We start from the raw sequence: 25,417 nt of genomic DNA, 5'->3' as shown, positions 1-25,417 counted from the left end.
CAAAATACCAACCACCTTTTTCAAAGAAATGGAACAAACAATCCTAAAATGTGTATGGAACCAGAAAAGACCCCGAATAGCCAGAGGAATGTTGAAAAAGAAAAGCAAAGCTGGTGGCATCACAATTCCGGACTTCCAGCTCTATTATAAAGCTGTCATCATCAAGACAGTATGGTACTGGCACAAGAACAGGCACAAAGATCAATGGAACAGAACAGAAAGCCCAGAAATGGACCCTCAACTCTATGGTCAACTAATCTTTGACAAAGCAGGAAATAATGTCCAATGGAAAAAAGACAGTCTCTTCAACAAATGGTGTTGGGAAAATTGGACAACCACATGCAGAAGAATGAAACTGTACCTTTTCCTTACACCACACACAAAAATAGACTCAAAATGGATGAAAGACCTCAATGTGAGATAGGATTCCATCAAAATCCTAGAGAAGAACACAGGCAACAACCTCTTCGACCTCAGCCACAGCAACTTCTTCCTAGACACATTGCCAAAGGCAAGGGAAGCAAGGGCACAAATGACCTATTGGACTTCCTCAAGATAAAAAGCTTTTGCACAGCAAAGAAAATAGTCAACAAAACCAAAAGACAACCGGCAGAATGGGAGAAGATATTTGCAAATAACATATCAGATAAAGGGCTAGTATCCAAAATCTATAAAGAACTTATCAAACTCAACACCCAAAGAACAAATAACCAATCAAGAAATGGGGAGAAGGTGTGAACAGACATTTTTCCAAAGAAGACATCCAAATGGCCAACAGAACATGAAAAAGTGCGCAACATCGCTCGGCATCAGGGAAATCCAAATCAAAACCTCAATGAGATACCACCTCACACCAGTCAGAATGGCTAAAATTAACAAGTCAGGAGACAGATGTTGGCAAGGATGCAGAGAAAGGGGAACCTTCCTACACTGTTGGTGAGAATGCAGGCTGGTGCAGCCACTCTGGAAAAGTGTGGAGGTTCCTCAAAAAGTTGAAAATAGAGCCACCCTATGACCCAGCAATTGCACTACTGGGTATTTACCCCAGAGACACAAATGTAGTGATCCAAAGGGGTACATGCACCCCAATGTTTATAGCAGCAGTGTCCACAATAGCCAAACTATGGAAAGAGCCAAAATGTCCATCAACAGATGAATGGATAAAGAAGATGTGGTATATATACACAATGGAATATTATGCAGCCATCAAAGAAAACAAAATCTTGCCATTTGCAATGATGTGGATGGAGCTAGAGGGTATTATGCTAAGTGAAATAAGTCAATCAGAGTAAGACAAGTATCATATGATCTCATTGATATTAGGAATTCTTAATCTCAGGAAAACAAACTGAGTGTTGCTGGAGTGGTGGGGGGTGGGAGGGATGGGGTGGCTGGGTGATAGACACAGGGGAGGGTATGTGCTATGGTGAGTGTTGTGAATTGTGTTAAGACTGATGAATCACAGACCTGTACCTCTGAAACAAATAATACATTATATGTTAAAAAACAAAAAGAGAGTAGGAAGGGAAAAATGAAGGGGGGGAATCAGAGAGGGAGATGAATCATGAGAGACTATGGACTCTGAGAAACAAACTGAGGGTTCTAGAGGGAGGGGGGTGAGGGGATGGGCTAGCCCAGTGATGGGTATTAAGGAGGGCACATACTGAATGGAGCACTGGATGTTATACGAAACAATGAATCATGGAACACTACATCAAAAACTAATGATGTAATGTATGGTAACTAACATAACATAATAAAATAAAATTTAAAAAAATGTTACATGAAGAAAATCTATAGTCAACATTAGAAAACAAAAATGCTATTTGTTAGTAAGCTAACATTCCATTGTATGACTAATGGAAAAGCTTGGCTGAAAACAAAGTTTAAATAAACTTTTCATGATATCTGAGGATGGACAGATAAAAGAAAAACTCTAGAAACCAGTCTTACACATTAACAATTCACCTTGGAATTTATGATGATTTACGACTTTAAATCCTAAATCAAATAGGAACTTAATGAAAAATGTCTGGAATTGATCCTGTAGGATTTTTAGTCATTTCACAAAAAGAACCTCATACCTATGAGATTTGAAAGAATTATGGGTGTTAATAAAAGGCAAAGTCTATTAACATTCTTTAAATATTTATTTTAAAAATATTTACTTTAAAAATTTCAAAGAAATTTTAATAGCTACCATGGTTTAAGGAAAACCCATTTTTTCCTGCAATGTAAGAACAAATGAATTTTTGCAAGTTGTTCCATGATACAGATCATTAGTTTCTCTATCAGCTTATTGCTGAGTCTGTTTTCTAAAAAACAAAACAAAACAAAAATTAGTCATAATTTAATTTAAAAATGTCTCTCACTCTGAATCTGTTTCTTCATTTGTAAAATAACAAGATGAAGGAGAGTATTTCTGAGATTCCTCTTAACTCTAAAATACTGGAGTTTTAATAAGTCCAAATTCAAAGAACTTCTGGAATAAGAAGATTTCAATCTTTTGTTTAACTTCCCTTAGTAATGAGAAATGAAAAATTTCTGAGTCTGTGGTCTAAAGCAGGAATAGGCAATTTTTTTTCTGTAAAGGGCTAGATTGTAAATACTTTTCACTTTGTAGGCTATAGGATCTCTGCTGCAACTACTTAACCATCATGGCATGAGAGCAAACACAGGCAACACATAAACAGACAAGTATGGTTATATTACAAACTATTTCTGGACACTGAAGTTTGAATTTCATATAATTTTTATCCGCCACAAAACACTTTTTTTTAACCTTTAAAAACATCAAAACCATGAAAGACTATGGACTCTGAGAAACAAACTGAGGGTTTTGAGGGGAGGGGGTTGGGGGGATGGGCTAGCCTGGTGATGGGTATTAAAGAGGGCATGTATTGAATGGAGCACTGGGTGTTATACGCAAACAATGAATCATGGCACAGTACAACAAAAACTAATAATGTAATGTATGGTGATTAACATAACATAATAAAATTTAAAAAAATAAAGAAAAAATAAAAAAATAAAAAAACAAAAACGTCAAAACCATTCTTAGCTCACAGGCCATACAAAACAGGCACTGAGCCAATTTGGTCTCTGTGCCATAGTTTGTCAACACCTGGTCTAGAGTGTACTTTAATAAACAGGCTCAATCAGGAAGAAAAAAGAATAACTATTAGTATGCAACACAGATAAAAACTGTTCAAAATATCACCATGCTTATACAAATAAGCATTCTTCAAATTATGTCTTTTCTTTTTGCAAAGATAAACTCCGGACTTCCACTTCCCTAAAATAAGATACTAGAGAGAAGCAAGCCATTGCTCTTCCTTCAAAAACTCGACTAGCATAAGGACCAGATAAACTAAAACTCCAGAGATGAAAGAGTACTTCCACACTGAGCTCAGGCCATTGCCATTTTCTTCCATGGGGGTATTTGCAAAGTTTGGATACACGTGAGGTCAAATTGAATCTAGTTTAAACAGAGGAACTCTACTAAAGAAAACCAGAAACTAGTGCGGCTTTAGCTGGAATGAGACTGGAAATCTAGAAAAGCCTCAATACATGGCCAGTTTCCCCAATAATATAAAGCTTAGTAATGGGATGCTGGAAGATAGGGAGGCTGGACCAACAGGGCAGAGTCAATTTCCCAGTCTCCCAATGTCTAGAAGACAGAACCCCAGTAGAGGGAGGAGTCTACTTAATCCATGATTGGATGGAGATTGTCAACACCTCATCCTACTTGTCTAACACAGCAAAGAGCAAAACTCTCTGAAAGAAAATAACTGTTAGGCACATAATAAACATATTAAGAGATCTACAAGAAGCAAAATAATCAGGCAGACCCAAGATAATTGATATTGAAGTTAAAATAGATGCAAAGATGGAAAAATAGGATGAAATGATGTAATTTTCAACAGAATCTATTTTTTAAAAAATAGATTTTCTAAAAAATAAATATTTGAAATCAAGAAGTTGTCAGATGATTTTAGAGCAGAACAGACCAGAGGAAAACAGGATTCATGGACTTGGAGATAGGCCAAGGGAAAATATCCAAACTCAAACATAGAAAAAAGAACGAGATGAATAAAACAGAATATGAAACATGTAGCACATAGTCAAATGCTCTCATATTCATGTAAATGAAATACAAGACAGAGAAAAAAATGGAACAAATGCAATATGTGAACAGATAATGACAATTTTACAAAAGTGAGAAAAGAAATCAACTCAGAGATTCAACAAATTCAGGGAAACGGAAGCAGGAAAATGCATAGAAAACCACATGCACACCAAATACTAGGCACAAACTGCTGAAACAAAGGATAAAGAGAAAATCTTAAAAGCAACAAGAGAAAAAAGATACACTAAAAAGAACAACAATAAGATTGATAGCTTCCATTCTCTGTGTTGAACAGTGCTGGGGAAAGAGGGATATAGACCTAGAATTATGTACCTACCACAAATATCCTTTAAAAATGAAGACAAAAATATATTTTAGACCCACAAAAGCTGACATAATTGTCAATATACCAATACTACAAGAAATACAAAAGGAAGGTCTTTAATAATTGCTATGGCAAAATTTTAAATAAAAGGACACAGATGTAAAGTAGAAGAAATGGAGAAGATATATCCTGAACACACTTACCAGTCTTGAAAAAAATGTTGGTATGGCTATATTAGTATTTGACAAAATTAATTTTTAAGGCTAGAAGTATTATTAGAGATGAACTGAGCACTTCATAATGCTAATAGGGTCGATTCAATAGGAAAACACAGCAATTCCAAATCTGAATGCATCTAATAATAACATAACTTCAAAACATATGAAGCAAAATTGAGCAAAGTAAAAGGAGAAAGACAAATTCACAATCAAAAGAGCAGATTTTAACATTCCTCTCTCTAACTGACAGAACAAGTAGAGGACAAAATAGCATGGATATAGAAAAGTTTAAAACATGATTAATCAACTTGACCTGACACACCTAGAAAATCACACCTAACAACTGCAGAATAGACGTTCTTTTCTAATGCAAATAGAATATTTACCAAAATAGACAACAGAATGCTGGACCACAGACTAAGTCTCAACAAATTTCCAAAGATGTGACTGTGATCACAGAAAAATTAAACTAGAGACCAACAGAAAGAAAACTCAGATATTGCCAAATGTTTGGAAAAAAAAAAACAAAAAAACAAAAACAAAACAGATTTTAAATAACCTATGAGTCAAAGAACTATAATAACATATAATATTATATAATAGCTATAATAGTTAAAATGGAAATCAGAAAATATTTTCAATTAAATAAAAATGGACAGATGACCAGACTTGTGAAATGTAGCTGAAGTAGTGCTTAGGAAAATGTATAGCTTTCTGCAAAGACATAAATGCAAATAATGAAAAAAGAAATTCTGAAAGTAAATGATCTAGGCATACAACTTTAGAAGCTAGAAAAACAACAGCAAGTAAACAATGTAAAAAGAGGGAAACAAAAGTAAGAACAGATATCAATAAAATAGAAAACAGACATTCAGTAGAGGAAATCAAGGAATCAAAACTGGTTCTCTGAAAAGATTAATAAGGAAAGACTGCTCTAACAAGACTGGTCAGGAAAAGAAATAAAAAGAAATAAACCACAATCACCCATATGAGAAATAAGAAAGGGGACATTATTATAGATGCTGCCCATAAATTTCACAATTTAAATACAAGGGCATACCCCTGAAACAAGTAATACATTATATGTTAATAAAAAGAAAAAAAGTTAAAATATAAATAAATAAATACAAGGGCAAATTCCATTGAAAAATGTAACTTGTCAATATTAAACAAGGAAAAAATACAATATCTGAATAGTCTTATATTCTGTTAAAGATACTGAATCCCTAACCAAAACATTCCCACAAAGAAAACTGTAGATTCAGTGGCTTCACCAGAGAATTCCTCTAAATACTTAATTCACTGGTACATTCTTTCCAACAACTTCAATCTTAAACTAACTCTTTCTCTGAATATAAAAAAGAAGAAACTTCCCAACTCATTTTATGAGATAAGCATAATTTAGATACCAAAATCTAAAAAGAGTATTTCAAAATAAAATCTCAAGCCAACATCTCCCATGAACAAAGAAACAAAAATACTACCATAGCCAAAAAGTGGAAACAACCCAAATGTTCATCAATTGACAAATGGATAAACAAAATGTGGTACATCCATATAACAGAATTATTATTCAGCCATGAATGGAGTACTTTATGGATGCTACTTTATGGATGAAGCTTGAAAACATTATGCTAAGTGAAAGAAACCAAGGTCACCAATGATCATATATGGTATGATTCCATTTATATCAAATGTCCAGATTAAATAAATCCATAGAAACAGGAAGCTGATTAGTGGTTGCCAGGGGCTGATGGAAATGAGAAGCAGAGTGACTGCCACTGGGTATAGGATTACTTTTTCGAGTGAAGAAAAATATTGTTTGCACAACTTTGTTAATATACTAAAACTACTGATTTATATACTTTTACATGGTGTGTTTCATGATATGTGAATTATATCTCAACTAAAAAATAAGAGGAAAAAAAGCCACTGATCTAAACATAATTTCAATGTTCAGCAACCTATAAGAAGGATAGATAGATTGCAAAATCCAATCAATGTAACTCAACAGGATAAGAAAACAAGGAAAAAAAATATGATCCTTTCAACAGAAACAGAAAAAGTATTTTATAAAACTCAACAACTACTTGTGATGAAATGCTTCTATAAGGCAGGAAAAAAAATTTATCTGGTAATTACTTAATCTGGAAGTCAGTAAGTTAAACAAAAGAAATGAAAATCATAATGGCTGAAAAGAAAGCAGTAAAGCATTTTTACTTGTAGATAACCTAACTGTGTTTACAGAAAGTGCAAAGTAATCCATAAATAATAAGTGAATTATCCAGGTCACTGGATGCAACACCAATTTTTTAAAAAATCAGCTAATTTATAAAACACTATATGTAAACTGAAGCTTTTCTATATAAACCAGTTATTTCTCCTGTGTAATTAATGTAATGACACTCTCATCATTGTGTTCAAGCATTACTGAATAAATTAGGGAGGAACAGTAGTCTGATTACTAAGTAGAAAACTTTTATTTACTTTCCTAGGCTGATAATTAGTAACAAGAGAAGAGATTTTAGCAGTTCAAACTGATCTAGGGGAGAGATGCAAACAGATTTCCTATATATAGCTTCAATCTCTTGATTTATTTAGAAGTCTTCATATGGCGGGTAGGGATGGGGGATAAAAACTCTGAAGCAACAGTAAAACTTTCTAAGGACAATCTGTTCACCCCAGGCCTCAGAGAGCTACCATAAGGGTAATGACAGCAGTCAAATAAACAGGCACACAAAAAGATACAAGGCACCCTGAGAACTACCAGAGATAAACAACAGACACCAAAAGAGAGTGCAAGTGGAATTTTCAGACACAACTATGCTTACCAAATTTAAAGAAATAAGAGATGGCTTTAAAATTTCTGCAGCATATGGGGAATAGAGCATATATGAAAGAGAATCAAATCAAATGTCTATGAAAATGAAAAATAACTGAAATTAAAGAACCACTAGGTAGGTTTGCAGCATCTCAGACAAAGATGAAGAAAGAATTTGAAGAAATTAGAAAAAAGTATCTACAATTCAGCATAGAAAGATAAAAAGGTTGAAAATGTATCCCTGAGACCTCCAGTTCTGAAACCTCCTCCTTCAACTCCCATGACCCCAAAAGAGAGCCTTTACTCCACCCAAGTATACTTCTTATACCATGGACCCCATCTCATTCCCCATCCTCAGGATTTCACTCAACCACTTACATCGTCTCTTTGTTCACTCTTTAATCTCTTTTATCCAGGATTTCTAAACCTAGAAGCCTACTGGCCTCCTCCAAATGAAGAAAAAAAAAAGTTAAATGATTCTCTATTTCTCTTCATCACTAAATTTCTTAGGGAAAAATGGTCTTGAACTTTTTCAATCCCTTAATATCAAATTCCTACAAGTTTATGACTTCTCAATGCCACCAACTTCCTTGTTGCCTACTGAATTCCCTAGCTTCTGTCTGTATCCTTCACATTCCTCCATATATGAGTATTGTCAAACAGTCTACTTCTTTAAATACCTTACCCCATCCCTTGGCTTCAACCTTATTTTAGTGTTCCTTCTACCTTTGATGATGATTCTTTCTCGGTCTTCTTTAACAGGTCCTTTTCTTGTCCTTTAATAGTTTGTATATATGTTACTTCTCATGAGAGTTATCTGTGCATATTCTATATTTGTATTTTACAAACTTTGTTTTTAATAATCCACAACAACTCTAAACAGTAACTACTGAGAGTTCATGAACATTATTGGAATACTGGTCTAGAGCCAGTTATGTTCTCTGACAATAAAGGTACATCTACTATAAAAACTGACAACCCTTCTAGCCACTTCAAAATCCTACCCCAACTCATTTAGTTCAGATTAGATCACCTAACCTTCTTCTTTGCTGCTTAAATGGGGACACCATTATGAAGATACTCCTTTTACTTTCCTTCCACCCAACATGAAATGTTCTCTACAGGCCTTATTCCATACATTATCCCCATTCTCTCTTTTTTATTCATTATTCCTGCCCTTCTCCTTCAGTCTACTAGGTTAAAAGTACAGAATTTACAGACAAATGAACTAGGTTGAAATGCAGGCTGTGTCATGTATTAGCCGTGATCTGGGAAAGTTACTTAACCTCTCTGCCTCAGCAGTCTCATCTGCAAAATAGGGTGAAAACAGTACCTCTCCCATTGGATTATAAAGCACTTAAAGTTACACCTGGTATTTAATAAGTACTAAACAAATTTTACTTCTTATTATCATGCTAAAGTGTCTACCTTGGTTTAGATTTCCCCAGAAGCAGACTTGATTCAAGGATTCGTGTAAAAGGAACTGTTTTGGGAAATGAGCCAGGAAAAACACTGGTGGGGGGATCAAAAGTAAGACAGGTAAGGGAAGGCAGTCAGTAAAGAGTGCATTAGTCAGTTACCATGATGGGCAACTACAGCATGATTCTACTGGAAAACTCGGGTAGATGGTGTAGAACATGGCTCAGTTACCCCAACTGAAGGATGAGAAAAATGAGGTATTTATCCACCAAATCCTCATCCATCACTGGTTGAAAGCTTTTCTAAAGGCATTAACTCTGGCATTTCTGGCTTGCCCTGCCCATAAGCCAAGAATGTCTATATGGCCAATAAGAAAGCTTTCAGACAGAAAGTCACAGATTTAAGTAGAGAGCATGGAGATAAATGCCAAAGAGATAGGGCTAGGACACTAATAACATCTACTACAGCATCTCTTATCCAAAAGATAATTCTTTGTCTCCTTCCTCAAGCTACCATCTTCATTCTTTCCCTTTAAACACCGATTTCTTTTTTTTTTTTTTTAAGATTTTTGAGAGAGAGAGCGCGTGAAAGCACAAGCCAGGGGTGGGGGAGGGGCAGAGGGAGAGGGAGAAGCAGACTCCCTACTGAGTGGGGAGCCCAAAGCGGGTCTCAATCCTAGGACCCTGAGATCATAACCTGAGCTGAAGGCAGATGCTTAACTGACTAAGCCACCCAGGTGCCCCTAAACACTGATTTCTAAATACTCTCCTTTCTTCACCTAATCTCAATTTACTTTCCCATTGAAATGTCACTTCTCCTTGCCTTCTGGAAAATGCGGTGGGAGTGAGTGGGTGTAGGTCATTATGATCTCTTAATGCAAACTCGAAGATGATGTCTTCAGACTTCTATTAGGCCAACCTACAGGCAAAGAGGCAGTTTGTAAGTGGTGGTATGTTTATGAGGAGCCTTTGAATATACTGAACATAATGTATTTGAGACAGGATTGACCAGCAGCAGACTTTTCAAATTACAGGTCTAGAGATCAAGGGAAAGGTTTTGGCTATAAACCACACACCAGGAAGTAAAAAACAATTAGGTAATAACTAAAATCACAGGACTGACTGAAATAACCAAGAAAGAAAATTTAGAGAGAAGGGTACCAAGAATGGACTCTTGAGAAACTAGCTCTTCCTCTCTTACTATCTAAAGAAAAGGCATTGTTATTTCTAGATTTGAAATGTAGTCACCTGCTATACCTATCATTCTTTCTTCATTCTTCTAACACCAAAACATTCTCAAATCCATTCTATTCCATCTATTCCCATTGCCTTTACTCAGGATTCATTACCACTTGTCAGAACTACTACAGTTGTTTCTTTAAATCTTGCTTTGGAGATCTGCACCTTTTGTCCTCTATAATGCTAGCAAAGCTATTTTTGTAAGTCGGAAGTTTAACTCTACCATTACTGTTCTCAAATAAAGCAATACTTGGGACATAATAACCTGGTCCTAACATATGTGCCTAGTTTCTTCTATGCCCTTATTCTCATTCACCCAGTTTCCCACACTTCAGTTATTGCCAATATTTGTGTTTTGTACTTGTTTGATTTTATCCCTGAATTAATAATGTAGCTCTAGCAACTGTGACAGTCTCCGTTAGGAAACTATGGCCCACAGTCCAAATGTAGTCTGCCACTTATCTTTGTAAATACAGTTATACTGGAACACAGCGATGCTCATCAGTTTACATATTTATTGCTTATGGGCACTTTCAAACTGTAACAAGAGTTGAATAGTTGCAACAGAGATTGTACTATCCCAAAGCCAAAATACTTAAGCGTATTTGGCCCTATACAGAATTATGTTTGCTGACCCTTCACCCATGAGACAATAAATATCAAGCAATCTCATATGTGTATAACTGGATTCCCAGAAGGAAATAAGATAGACTTGAGTTTGAAATAATATTTGAGGAAATAAAAGCCAAAATGTGCCCAATTAAACAAAAATTATCACACAGATCTCAGAAATTCAATGAATACCAAGCACAAGCTAAACACACACACACACACACACACACACACACACACACACAAACTCTATTTAGGCACAGCATAGTCAGATTACTAAAAATCAAAGGTAAAGAGAAAAACCTTAAGAGCAGTCAAGAAAGAATTCTGGTTCCAGTGTGGAGGCATAAACTCAAATGCAGCCTATCTTTCCCACCATTTACAACTAAGAACTGTGGATAAAATACAAGAAGAAAAAAGAAAAAATTACTTGAAGACTCTGAAAAGCAAACAAAAGCATATTGCAGAGTGGAGTTAAACTTGGAAAAATGACCCAGAGGAGAGTGAGCTTCCCAGTTCAATTATTTTTTCCTCTTTCTCTAACAGCTTTGCCCAAAGGCCAGGAAACAATCACTGCATCAGAGCAATAATTCAGAAGTTAAACCTCCAAGAGAAACCCTATCTTTCTGGCCAGCGGAATTGAGGAAGGAGGCTCCTGAGTGCTGGAGAATGTGGGGAAATCCTGAAAAGGAGAAAGATGAGAGAAAGGGATTCCCTAATTCTGTCTACAAACCCACACAGGTCTTGGGCTTACTCTGGAACTACACAGGTACGGGTGAGACCCTACCAGTAGAGCAATGACTCGGAACCGAACTGAGATTTGAAGTACCACCCACAGAGGGCAAGAGCAAATCTGCCATCTGAACCTAAATGGGTTGACAGTCTGCTAAAAGAAACAATAAAAATCAAAATTCCACCCCCAAGTTATAATAAGCCCCAGAGTTTACAAAACATAACACTAACAATGTCCAAGGTACAATCCAAAAAAGCAAGAAAAATGTGATCAATTTCAAAGGAAGAAACAACAGGTGCCAACCCTGAGGTGATCCAGATGTTCTAATTACCCAACAAGAGTTTTAAAGCAACTACTATAAATATGCTCCCTCAAGTAAAGGCAAACACACTTGGGCAAAAAAAAATTCCTCAAAAGACCAAGAGAAATTATTTTGAAAAAGAACCAAATGTAAAATTTAAATTTTTTAAAATATTTTATTTATTTATTTGACAGAGAGAGAGACAGATAGTGAGAGCAGGAACACAAGCAGGGGGAGTGGGAGAGGGAGAAGCAGGCTTCCCGCTGAGCAGGGAGCCCGATGAGGGGCTCGATCCCAGGATCCTGGGATCATGACCTGAGCTGAAGGCAGACGCTTAATGACTGAGCCACCCAGGCGCCCCCCAAATGTAGAATTTAAAACTCGACAATACAATGCGTAAAATAAAAAAATTCACTGGATGGGCTAAGAGAATGGAGATGACAGAGAAGAGTCTTGAACTTGAAAATGGATCATTAAAAAGTTGAAATCTGAAGAACAAAGAGAAAAAAACATTGACAAAAGGACAAATGAACAGTCAGAGACTTGTGGGACAATCTCAAAAGTTTTACTGTAATTGCCATTGAAATTTTTTTAATTTCTTTAGTTTTTTTTTAAGATTTTATTTATTTATTTGACAAAGAGAGACAGCAAGAGAGGGAACACAAGCAGGGGGAGCGGGAGAGGAAGAAGCAGGCTTCCCGCTGAGCAGGAGCCCAATGTGGGGCTCGATCTCAGGACCCTGGGATCATGACCTGAGCCGTAGGCAGATGCTTAACGACTGAGCCACCCCGGCGCCCCCAAAAGTATTTTTAAATCAACATTTTCATTTTTATTTTTAAGCCTAATCACAAGATTTTCTCTTATCTTGAGCTAGGACAAATTTATTTCATTTCTACCTACCGATATGCCAACAGCAGTTTTTCCCTTAAAATGTGTTTATATAGGATTCCATATATAAAGAGCTATATGAAACAAATTATTACCTAGTCACAAATATAGATATACAAACTAATTCAATCCCACATCACTTACTAAAATACTCCTACAATAATGTCTCTTTATAGCTCAAAACCATCAGTGTCTACTGAATAAAATCTAATTTTTACCCTGCTGTTCAAGCTGCCTTACCCTCTGATCAAAGCCTCCATTTCTATAATAATTCCCACTACTCTCCCTCCTAACACCTACATGATCCCTCTAACAGAATTCTTACCATTACCTACACATAAACTGTGCTTTCTCACCTTTTGCTCATGCTTTCATGCCAGACCAGAATGCCATTTCCTTTAACACTTTTATAAGTACCTGCCTTTGTATTTTTCACCATTACCCAGAAAATAAACTCAAGTGTAGAAACTATGTCTTATAGGTCTTTATAGGGTCAATGGTTAGCACCAAGTAGTAATCCCTGAAACTTTGTTGGATTGACTACTTAACCTCTTAAAACCAAAATCTCATGCATCTGAGATAAAGCAGCTGAAGGAACTAAGTGGGTCTAGCTTAGAGAAGAAAAGTAATTCCCTATTTTAACCATAATCTCCTCTACTGTTTCCACTTTGTTCTTCTACCACTTCAACCCACATCCCCTGACTCCTCTTTATCCACCAGTCTACGAGTTCCTTCCTTGGCATCACTTTCCTTTTTACCAAATGGTCAGTCAATGTCACCAAAAACTTTCACTTTCTTTTTTTCTTTGACCTCCAGTCACACTTTAAGCTTGAACTAACTCAACCAACAGTTTTTCCCATTTCTTTGTTGAGTGGAAAAACTTACAGTATCACGCTAACTGGAATTTTAAATATATAATTTTAATAATAACAATAGCAGCAGCAGCTGACATTTAGTGGGTACTTACCCTGTACAGGCACAATGTCCTTTTAATAACCCTATAAGGTTACAGGTAAAGAAACAGACAAAGAAATGCTAATTAACCTGCCCAACCTAGATAGGAAAAGGTTGAACTAAGGCAGTCTGCCTGTAAGACTGATTTAGCCATTGAACCGTAGTTCTTTCCAAATGCAATGCTAAATTGCCATTCACACAGAATTCATCAAACTTTCCTTTACTGATTTCCAGTCCAACCCCTTTCCCCAAGTGAATGTTCTAATTTTGATTGGTTCATTCATACAAAAATATATTTACTGAGTCACTGAATAAACGAAATCATTATTCTCACATTCATCACAGTCACTGAGACCAAAAATAAGAGTAAGACATGATCTTTGCCTTTTAAGTCCTCAAATGCCAACTGCCCCCTCACTCTCAGCAGAAATCAATAATATTTAATAGCACTTAATGTGCCAAACACTTTACATATAGGAATTCATTTAATCTACACAGCAATCCTCATTATCATTATCCCCATTCTACATATAAGGCATAAACAAAAGTAAAATAAAAAGTGGGACTACAAAAAAAAAAAAAAAAGTGGGACTACATCAAAATAAAAAGCTTCTGCACAACAAAGGAAACTATCAATAAAATGAAAAGGCAAACTACAAAATGCAAGAAAATATTTGCAAACCATGTATCTGATAAGAGGTTAATATCCAAAATATATAAGGAACTCATACAACAGCAAAAACAAATAATAATCATTCAATTAAAAATGGACAGAGGACCTGAAAAGACATTTTTCCAAAGAAGACATACAGATGGCCAACAGGCACATGAAAATATACTCAATACTAGTCATCAGGGAAATGCAGATCAAAACCACAATGAGATTACTCTCTCACACCTGTTAGAATGACTGTGATCAAAAAGACAAGGAATAACAAGTATTGGCAAAGATGTAGAGAAAAGGGAACCCTGTGCACTGTTGACGGAAATGTAAACTGGTACAGCTATTATGGAAAACAGTATGGAGGTTCCTCAAAAATTAAAAAAATAGAACTACCATATGATCCAGCAATTCTACTTCAGGGTATTTATCCAAAGGATATGAAAACACTAACTCAAAAAGATACCTGCATCCCATGCTCACTGCAGCATTATTTACAATAGCCAAGGCATGGAAGCAAACTAAGCGTCCATCAATGGAAGAATGGATAAAGAAAATGTGGTATGTATATATTTACATATATATACACAAATGTATACACACACACACACAAATGTATACACACACACACACACACACACACACACAGAGAATATTATTTGGCCATAAAAAAGGAAATCTTGCCATTTATAACACCATGGATGAATCTTGAAGACATTATGCTCAGTGAAATTAAGTCAGACAAAAACAAATACCATAAGATCTTACCTATATGTGAAATCTAAAACAAAACAAAAAACCTGAACTCATAGACACAGAGAACAGCAGGAGGTGGGGGTGGATAAAATGGGTATAGGTGATCAAAAGGTAAGGTTATAAAATAAGTCATGGTGGTGTAATGTACAGCATGGTGACTATCAATAATACTGTATTGCTTATCTGAAAGTTGCTGAGAGTAAATCTTAAGAGTTCTCATCACAAGAAAAAAATAGTTGTAACTGTGGTGATGGATGTTTACGCTTATTATGGTGATCATTTCGCAATATATACAAAATGTAATTGTTATGTGATACACAAGAAACTAGCATAATGTTATATGCCAATTATATCACAATAAAAATTTTTTAATTTGAAGCAAATAAGTCATATAATATACCCAAGGTCACACAGCTAAAAAGTGGTAGAGCCAGGACTGAAAACCAGTCTAGCTTCAGAGTCCAAGCTCTTACACTTCACTAAAATGCCATCAAAGTCACTGACTCCATTAGGTTTGCATCCTTCAACTACTCTACAGGACATGTAAAATATAATCCACAGTAAATTCATTCAACACTGACATAACTCATTTGCCTTGTTTTTGTTCCTTGAACGCAAGCTTGTTCCCACCTCAGAGCCTTTATAATTTTCTATAACACTCTTCCTCCAGATCTGCCTTCCCATCATTATGATTCAACTTAAATCTCGAGATCTGTCCTGACCACCCTACCTAAAATAGCTCTCCCGCTATAAATCGTCTATCACATATATTCGGTTTTATTTCTTTCATAGTTACTTATCACTACCTGAAACTATCAGTTGTCTATTTCTCCCACTAGAGTGAAAGTTCCAAGAGAGTAGAGCTCTTGTCTATTTTGCTCACTGGTACATCTTCAGCACATAAAACAGAGCCTGGCACACAGCAGACAGTTGTTATTTACAGAATGGATACCAAAAACTGTGCTGTATGTTGGGATTACTAAAAAGAATAGGATACGGTTCTTATCCTCAATAAACTCTAGTCTTTATAAATACTAACTCCTCCCTTTCTATATTAAAGAAAGACTAGCCCTTAATTTTTTTCAATGGCTAACCTCTCCACCTGACATCTTAAACATGTCTCTGAGATCTCTCTTTGACCTCTCTCCATCAATTATCCTTTCTCACTTCTTTAATTTCACATTTCCCACCCACTCACCCGTATTTGAATATCCTTTCCTCAACCCTGCAACTCCCTGTTACCCCAACATCTCTCAATGACTCTTCACATCTCTCTATGACCACTTCCTCAAAATTTACCCAGTGACCTGGAAAATGTTCTCACTTTTTTAAGCATTTAACACTGCTGAGGATTTTCAATCCACTTTCTTAAGACCAGAGGTGCCACTGTCTCACAGCTGTCTTAATTCTTTTTTATCAGCTTCCTTCACTATCTCCTCTCTCTCACACTTTTAAATTTGAAGCTCACTAGAACTTCATCCTCTATTCTTGCTCTATTCTCTTTGAAAGATCTCATCTTCTCCTCTAACTCAACTAGTGCTCCTATTCAAATAATTGTACCGTTCATTCACAACCTAAATCCTAGCTCCACTTGCCCTGTCATATTTAACAAAAATGTGATTGAATTCTTAAGTAAATCCTCAATAAAGGATAGTTGCAGGCTCACTTAGATAAAATAACGTGAACTAAAATAAGCAATAATGTTCTGAACAAGCACTAGAAGGCAATATTACACACCTTAAGGTTGGTTTCCATGACTACTTCTTGAAATATTTGAACTAATTCTTCATTAATTGTAATTGACAGGTTGTACAAAAATGGATCAATGACCAAAAATCACTAATAAATGTTATATATCTGATTAATCTATATTAATTTTGTCTAAAACTGTAATATCGCTTGAGATACACAAACCTGTATTATTACACAAGTATACTAGAACAAAGTTAAAATGGGAATACCAGTCACAAATTATGTCTGGAACAACATACAAAATAAATTCAAGTTCTTTGAGAGGGGTTTGTAAAGATGTACCTAAAGTGCCATAATTCAGAGACTCACAGCTCAAAATTATACCAATCAGAGCAAACTGTCTAATGACGTTTGGTGCTGTTTTCAAAAAACATGAGCAAGAAATAGGTTTGTGCCACTGTTTAGATAGCAAAAGGTAGTTACATACATTTATACCCATATGATAAACTGCCCAATCCTGTAAACAATTATAGACGTGAGAAGACTGGTTTACCCAGAAAAAATGTGAACAAAGCTCCATCTTCACAACTCTGCAATGGGTAAGAGCCCCAGTACACAATGGTAAACTACAAATACCTGATGTAACAGCCTAGTCCCTTTCATAATTAAAGGACATCTTGTTATTGCCTAATACACTGCACATTCAATAAATGCAGTAAACTCTGGAACTTATTTGACAAAATACTACTATGCTTTCCCCATGTGTTGCAAGAAGCTGTGAGAAAAAAGATGAAGCCAACTCCCAATTACCACTGTCAAAGCCAAGCTGGTGAAACAAGTCAATCATCATCCTTCAGGGTATGTGGCATGTAAGGACATGGAAAAGAACACAATAGGAGAGCCCTCAGCAAAAAGACACCCACATTTTAAGAAAAAGAAAATGAAAGTGATTTAACATCTCCTACATCAAGGAATCTGAAGATACAGGGAGCCTAGGAAGAGATGTAGGAGGCACTCAAATTTTCTACATGGTGGCAACTAAACACTGTATAAGCAGTCATATTTTGAAATTCTACAGCTTTCCCCCTTTCCCTACAAAACCCCCACACCCCCCTTTACTCTAAAGCCTATAAATGGGAGGAAATAGAACATAAGATGAAGGGAAATGGCTGATGGGACATCAGAACACAAGTGCAGCTGCAATCACATCTCTAGAATACCAAAAGGTCCAGTTACCAAAGTACAGCTCTAAAAATCTCTATCAGACATCCTTCACATCCACATAAATCTCCTTCTGCACCCCCTTTGCATAAATCTCTTAAATTTAAACTCCATGCCTTATCCAACAGCATGATTATCTAAAACTCATCCTATATATATGACACTATCCTTAACCTATACCACTGCTCCCCTTTAGTGAAAGGCAGATTTTTTTTAAGGGAGGTGGAAAGTGGAGGATGGAATATCACGGGGGGGGGGGTGGTAGAATACGTGCAAATACCATTGCGGCAGAGATACTGGAAACGCCACTTCCCTCACCACTCTTGCAAATTCTCTCCGTGCAATGCCCTCTTACCCTCTACCAATCCCTCCTCCCTCCTCAACAATACACACACACGTGTCATAACCGACCCGCACCATCACCTTTTCTAACATCACATGCTACCTCCCACTCCCACTAACCCCCCACAAAGACAGTCACACACACACGGCAGAAATTGTTGCCACCGCACCCTATCTCAGTAAGTGCTTCCACCACCCAGCATCATGCGCTTGCAGAAAGACAGCTCAGTAAACAGGTACGCAGACACACATATATGCATACATACATACACACGCACGCACACACATGGGGCATGTGGCCCAAGGAACAGCCCTGGAGACGCACCTGGAGGCTGGGTGTCCAGCGCCGCTGCCCCCCTGGTCCCTGTCACTGAGCGCAGCTGTGTAAATCCTCCGGTAGCGGTCGGCCAGGGCCCGGCCTGACAGCAGCAGCTGGTAGTGACCCCGGGAGTCCGCGGCCGGCAGCCCCAGCCCAAGCCCCGCGGCAGCCACGGAGCCCTCGGGAACCGGCATGAACAGCGCCCCCGGCGCCGTGGAGGAAGAGATGGTGGCGGCCGGGAAGAATCCGTCCCCGCCGGGCCCCGAGGAGGCGGCGGCGGGGGAGGCAGTCGCTGAGCACATCATCATCCTCGCCGCCGCCGCCGCCTCGTCCCTGCGGGCCGGGCAAGCAGACACGCGCGCGCACACACAGTCCTTTTCCAACTACGACGTCTCCGGCGGCGGCCTCTCGTTCTCGCAGCAGGAGACTACAAAGACAGCGTCCTCCTCCTCCGTCTTCTCCTTCTCCCCCCTGCTCCGCCCTCGCCGCTACTGGGACCGCTCATCTAACCCCGCCACCTCGGGAGTGTGAGGAGGAGGCGGTGCCGCCGCTGCCGCCGCCGCCACCGATGCCACCGCCGGGGCTACCCGCAATGGGAAGCTGCCGTCCGCACTGGGCATGCGCCACTCCTCGCACATGCTCAGTAACTCCTGCCCGTTACCCTCCCCACCCCCCCTCGCCACCACTCCCTCCGCCTCAGGGCTTTGGGTGTGGGGCGTTTGAGTTGTGCGGAATCTGAAAGAAATCCACTTCTCCGGGTTTTACTAGCAGCTTGAGGAAGAGTAAGGAAAGTGCTGGGAAGGCTGTCAGCTACAGGCTCTTGGCTTCAGGTAATGGGGTTCCTCTCCAGGTGGGAGAAGTTGGACCTGAAAGAGAGAATGTCCCCCCCCCCACCGGAGAATGAGTGTTACACACTCTTCTGCTACTTTTTCTCAAAGTGTGTGCTGCCAACATGAAGATTTACTGGGAACAGCGCTGGTTAATTCAGAATCAAAGGCAGAGAAGGCCAGCCAAACTGGAAGTATCTCTGGCGATTTTATTTTGGATTTTTTTTATCATTAGGATTAAAATGGCTTTTATTTCGAAAAACAGGTAGTAAGCTAGTGCATTCTCTTTTCTATGAAAGTAGAATTCACAGATAAGAAAGTAGAATTCACAGATAATTGACATTCCTAAGTTCTATTCTCAACATTTACCACAGAGCTAAACCTTAATGCAGTAGTACTTTTCTGACATGTTGACCCCACACTCATCCTTAGAGTCCACTTTTATCTCTTGATAGTGGTCACTTAATGGCTTATCTTTTTCTGCCCAGACTTACATTAGTAGAGATAATTCTTGAATCTGACCTGAAGCTGTTAACTCTATGTGTAACATCTGAAAATGTCATATTTACCAAAGATCTTATCATTTTATCTCCTAAAATGTAACATTTGCTAAGTCCTTTGTGCCAAGGTCTTCTACTAACCCCTTGTAAGTAAGTGCTCTAGAAATGCGTGTGCCAATGAATTCTGATCCCTAAGTTTTTCCATTTAACTCTCAATTTGAAGAGTTCACCTAATTCATACTCCTGACAGAAATCATTTCCTAATCCTATCATTCCCAGTACTATTTTCTTTATCTACTTACTGGCTCTTCTTTTAAAAAAGATTTATTTATTTATTTGTTTTGGGGGGCTTGCATGCTTGTATGCACAGGAAAGGGGGGACACTCCTAGAAACCCAGGACCCCTGAGACTTTGGCCTGAGCGGAAACCATGAGTCCACTGCTCTACCCACTGAGCCACCCAAGCACCCCTTTACTTACTAGCTCTTAAGTCTATGCCCTTTCCACAAATGTGCTTCTCAAAAAACGAAACCCAAAACCTTGTTTAGTATTTTGAAAAGTATAAACAAGGAGTGGAGAAATAAATTAATTCTAGCTTTTGGGGGGAGAAAGTGCTAAAGTAGTGCATTTTACCTGGGGCTTTACCATATGGATGTCATTTTGATTTAAGAAAATGATAGTTACAAGTGGGATAATAAAAACATAGGGACAAAGGACTGGCATGGGAAGTGATGGTATTTTAGCACTGTGAGTAGCCCTGTTAAACAGGTTTTGTACTTGTGTCCTTGTCCTCAACTATGAGCTCATGAACAAGAGCTTCTTATTTATCTTTGTGTCTTCCTCAGCCCCTAGTCTAGAAACTGGCACGTAGTAAGTCACCAGTAATTATTGTTAAACTAAATTCCCGTCCTGATGCTTCACAGTGTTAAACCTCAGCATTGCACAGGAAGCTCCCCCTCCCTCCCAACCCAAAGACAAGGTATTGAAGCAGTGAAGTGCTAGTACAGTTAAAGGCCTGAACAAGTAGGAGCTGCAAGGACTCATTACTGTTGATCAGCCAGCCAGGTAGCCAACAGGCTCTGACAAACCAGAATTTAGATCCTGACTCTGCTATTTGTATGTCTTTGGGTAAATTTCATCCTCTGAATAATGGTCAAACTAATGTTGCATGAGATGGTAGGAGGGCTTCAAACATCTAGGATATCCACCTTGGCACATGGCTTTTCACAAATTGTAACACACAGAACAAACCACTAGACTTTTCGGTGAGGACCGTAAAGGTGTCTGTGTCTGTTCCCCCATTACATTCTCAGCTCCTAGTTCAGGCTCTGGCCCTAAGCAGGAGAGAACCATGTATTGGCTGAATGAATGAATGAATGAATGAATGAATGTCGCCTGCAAAGAGAAGCATTTCCAGTTCAGGTTTAGGTAGTGGCTTGCTCAGTCACAGCCCTTTTGGAGTTTCTAATGGGGATAGAACCCACCGGCTGCACGGTTCTCAGAGTTCTTCCCACCCCTTAGTTTCGCTTCAGTTTTTACCACACGCTCCTGTCCCAGGCAGGCCCCTTCCTGAGCCTTCTGGGTACACGCAAAAACCCGGTAACTGGATAATTTCCTGTGAAACCCGTTGTCATTGAGCGGTGCAACTAGGCGTGCGCGGAGTGGCACACATGCTCACTTAGGTGGCGGAGAGTGGCGTTTCTGTTGCGGTTGGCCGCATTTCCTTCCACGGCAGCGGCAACGGCCGCTGTACTCCAAATTGATAGCCAATGCAGTTTTTTCTCTTCCGCCGCCTCCTCTTTCCTGCCTGGGCACTGCGCGCTCCCTGGGCACTGCTGCAGCTACTGCCGTGGCAGCTGGGCACTTGGGAAGCTTCCCTTGGGTTGGCGGGGAGTGGGGCGCATGCCGGGAACGAAAGGGCATTTGGAGTCACCCTTAATTCCACTGCCAAGGGGATTTGAGGGGAGGGTGGTCCCCAAGGCAAGTCGCGAGAGCCACCTGAACCGTCGCTGCAGACGGGAGCGAGCTGTGGGTTTCTCACCGCATGCAAAGCGAGAGTCCCCTCCTGCCCATCCTGCGCGTACTACTGCTGAATGCCTCACGTTGCCTTTGTGGTGGGCGTGGGGGTAGGGGGCTCTTGTTACTCAAAAAAATGCAGAATGAAAGAATATAGAGAGATTTGCTTTTGTTTTTCCAGCCCCACTGAGCGCGGCTCCAGTACTTTCCGCGCTGCCATCTTAGCTTTATCTTCTGGCCAGGCTGGGCGTGTGTGTGCCTTTGGGTCGGAGGGAGGGTGGAGGGAGCACTGGGCGGGTTGGGTGTCAGAATTGGCTAGACAAGACTTCTGGACACAATCGCACGCAAAGAATAACATTGAAGTAAGGCGAATCCTGACTTTGCCCTTTTATAAATGAAACACATGCGTAGTGTTTTTTAGTCTTTGTGGTTGATAATCATGTTCATTTCTCAAAAGCATCTCTCCGCAATGATTGTGTAAGACTATGGCTTCATCTTTCATACGTATAATCACAGATTTTGTCTCTCTTTTCCACTTGAAATTGCAAACCTGGGAGTACAATTTTCTGAACTCTTCAGATTTGTCTTTTTTTATACTCTATATCTTTTTAAGGATATTTTTTGGGTTTTTTTTTTTTTAAAGGAAGCCATCAGCGCTGATGTAATAAATAACAGGCAGAAACCATAAAGTTTATGTAAGAGGACAATGATTGATGTTGTTAGTTTCATTTAAAAGGTTAATATTGTACTAAAGCTATAAGATTACAAACACAGGAAACACGTATGTTATGAGGAACACGGAGACTGCTGAAAATGCTGTGGTCAAGTCAAGAGTCGGGTTTGTTTCCCAAATTTGTACAACAGTGTTGGAACATTTAAAAACAAAATTGGTAGCTGAGACCATTTTAAAACAAACTTAGTAGCTGAGAACAATTTGGAAGGAAAAGAATGATCAAGCTTGAAGAGTGACGAAACATTTCACTCTTTGGTAACCTTCCCTTAGGGACCCTGATTCTACATTCTTGACAAAATGACCATATGCACTTAAAATGAAAATTATTTTATGTACTATATTTAAATACTCCAAAATGAACAGAAAAAATTCAACATGGTAATTTTAATTCTTTTAAACAAAAATTGCATATTGGATCCCCTAGATATCTTGACCTCTTGCTTTAAACAAATGTTATTTCTAGAGCCTTGGAAGATTCCGTAATTTGTAGGCATGAAGAGTTAATGCTTTTTTATTTTTATTCATATTAGCTTTTAAAGATACAGATTTTATGTTTTCCTATAAACAAAAAATTTAGATTCTAGGGGGCTTGATATGGATATTTTCAGCCCTGAAAAATTATTCGAAATGTGAGGATATTCTTTGAAGTATGTGAAATTCATTAACAAATATTTGAATGCAAATCATATTTAAAAAATCTTATTGTTGTGATGCATTTTAGTCCAAAAGAAGCTTTACAAATGATAAAGGCATATAAAGTATAACTCTTTGCAAGAGAAATGTAAGAACCTTGCATTTTAACCTTGAAAACTTCACTGTGGTTTATAAATTATTAGGTTGGTCATTATTACTAAGATTAAATAGTTTAATAATTAAATCATATCTTCCTAAACCCTAAAGGACTATTAAAATTCTTACATAATAGTAATTTTATCATATCAACATTTCCTTGAAATATATTCTTGTTGTTATTTTTTATTTTATTATGTTATGTTAATCACCATACATTACATCATTAGTTTTTGATGCAGTGTTCTGTGATTCATCGTTTGCTTATAACACCCAGTGCTCCATTCAATATGTTCCCTCTTTAATACCCATCACCCAGGCCAACCCATCTCCCCACCCCCACCCCTCCAGAACCCCCAGTTTGTTATTGTTTTTAAGATAGTTCTTGGCTAAGCCAGATATCGGGATATATCTAAATGGGTCTAAAATGATTACACTAAGCGTGATCTTATTTTAAAGACATGTACCCTCTTTCAGGCTGTGTTTTCTCATCAATAAAATGAGGATAATAAGAGCAGCTACTTCAATAGATTCTTTGAGGATTATGTTAAATAATATATATGAAGGACTTGCTTAGCACACTACCTGTCAGGCATAATTATTATTATTAATAGTATATGTGGTCTCCCTTATTTGAGGTGTATCCCAGTCTTGTGCCAAAAGAAGAAACAAACAGTTATACACTTTGAGTTATATACACTTGGATTTGGAAGTATGTTTTTTTAACAGAGTCCTTTTCACAAACACAGATTTACTGTATCTTGACATGACAAGAATAATAGAATCCAAAGATTATTTGTTTCCCTAAAACACTCTGCTCTCGTATGATTTGTTAATTCACAAAACATATTGCTTACTTTCATTAAGTTCAGTGAGTTTTTGGAATTCCAACCGATGGTTATTGCATTTTGACACATAATAGTCAAAACAGATCATAGTTTCTTCTCAAATGGCTGGTGGCTGTGGTACACTTCTAGGGTCAAAAATTGTATACCATCCATGGCTCACATTCTCTGTTAATTTATCTGTCATTAACATGAAAGTTTTAGCACCACCTGGTTCAAATTCCTGTTTTGATCAATATTTTTACTAACAAACTGAGGGTTCCAGAGGGGAAGGGGGTGAGGGGGATGGGTTAGCCTGGTGATGGGTATTAAAGAGGGCACGTACTGAATGGAGCACTGGGTGTTATACGCAAACAATGAATCATGGAACACTACATCAGAAACTAATGATGTAATGTATGGTGATTAACATAACATAATAAAATTTAAAAAATTGAAAAAAAAGTAAAAATAAATTGATTTATTAGTTCTTCATAATTAATTCTCTTAAAAAGATTTTGCCCCTTTTTATCATATCAGGTTTGCCTTCATACTGGGCCAGAAGCTGTTTAAAAGCTTTTTAAAACATATAATACATGAAAAATAGTTTATACTTACCTAAATTAATTTTTGGTGACAATATTTTCTTAGTTTAGACAGAATGCTCTTATCTGTATGATGTCACATGTTGGGACCTAAATTATTTATGTGGTAGAGCAAAGACAACATTGCTTCTGGAGAAAAACTGCGGCTTCCACACAAGTATTCCTAAAGTCCACCTCTACATGCAGGTGGGATGGAGTGGCAGTCATATGCTTATTTGTTCCTGAGTGCATTCCTCTCCATTTCCCTGCTCTGCTCTGTACAGCAAGGGAGTGAGCCCTGCAAACTACGTTTTCTGGGCTCCCTTGCCAGCTAGCTTCAAATTAGATTCAGCCAATGGAGTGAGACAGATGGTTGGGAAGTGGAAAGAGGGGAAAAAGTCATGCCTCCAGACCTCCTACTCCCACCTCTCTGCTTTGGGCAACATGTCCTTTGTGGTTCTACTCCTGCTGGGCAACTTCTCCTTCTGTGATCCAGTTCTAGCCAGGTAACGTCTG

The 25,417-nt window shown here is 38.1% G+C and overlaps 2 protein-coding genes and 1 pseudogene across 12 annotated transcripts in view; 2 read left to right on the top strand and 1 right to left on the bottom strand.

Moving 5' to 3' along the window:
- MYCBP2 (MYC binding protein 2) overlaps positions 1 to 19,218 on the bottom strand; it is a 262,416-nt gene extending 243,198 nt beyond the window's left edge. For all 10 annotated transcript variants that reach the window (XM_025874720.2, XM_025874721.2, XM_025874722.2 and 7 more), the window contains exon 1: positions 18,636 to 19,218. In XM_025874720.2, the coding sequence (XP_025730505.1) occupies positions 18,636 to 18,937 (302 nt within the window). In that variant the 5' untranslated portion in view covers positions 18,938 to 19,218. The remainder of the gene's footprint in view (positions 1 to 18,635) is intronic.
- A 101-nt stretch (positions 19,219 to 19,319) lies between these two features.
- Positions 19,320 to 25,417, top strand: part of SCEL (sciellin) — a 307,279-nt gene continuing 301,181 nt past the window's right edge. For both annotated transcript variants that reach the window (XM_073894411.1, XM_025875050.2), the window contains exon 1: positions 19,320 to 19,459. The gene's annotated coding sequence lies outside the window, so the exon portion shown is untranslated. The remainder of the gene's footprint in view (positions 19,460 to 25,417) is intronic.
- The window catches only part of LOC112826339 (clusterin pseudogene), a 61,567-nt pseudogene continuing 61,495 nt past the window's right edge, over positions 25,346 to 25,417 (top strand).

Source organism: Callorhinus ursinus, unplaced genomic scaffold, assembly GCF_003265705.2.
Source record: "Callorhinus ursinus isolate GAN/ISIS: 27379988/994484 unplaced genomic scaffold, GSC_fseal_2.0 scaffold7, whole genome shotgun sequence".
NCBI lineage: Eukaryota > Metazoa > Chordata > Mammalia > Carnivora > Otariidae > Callorhinus > Callorhinus ursinus.
Note: the sequence above shows the minus strand (reverse complement) of the source record. Positions and strands in the feature narration are given on the sequence as shown.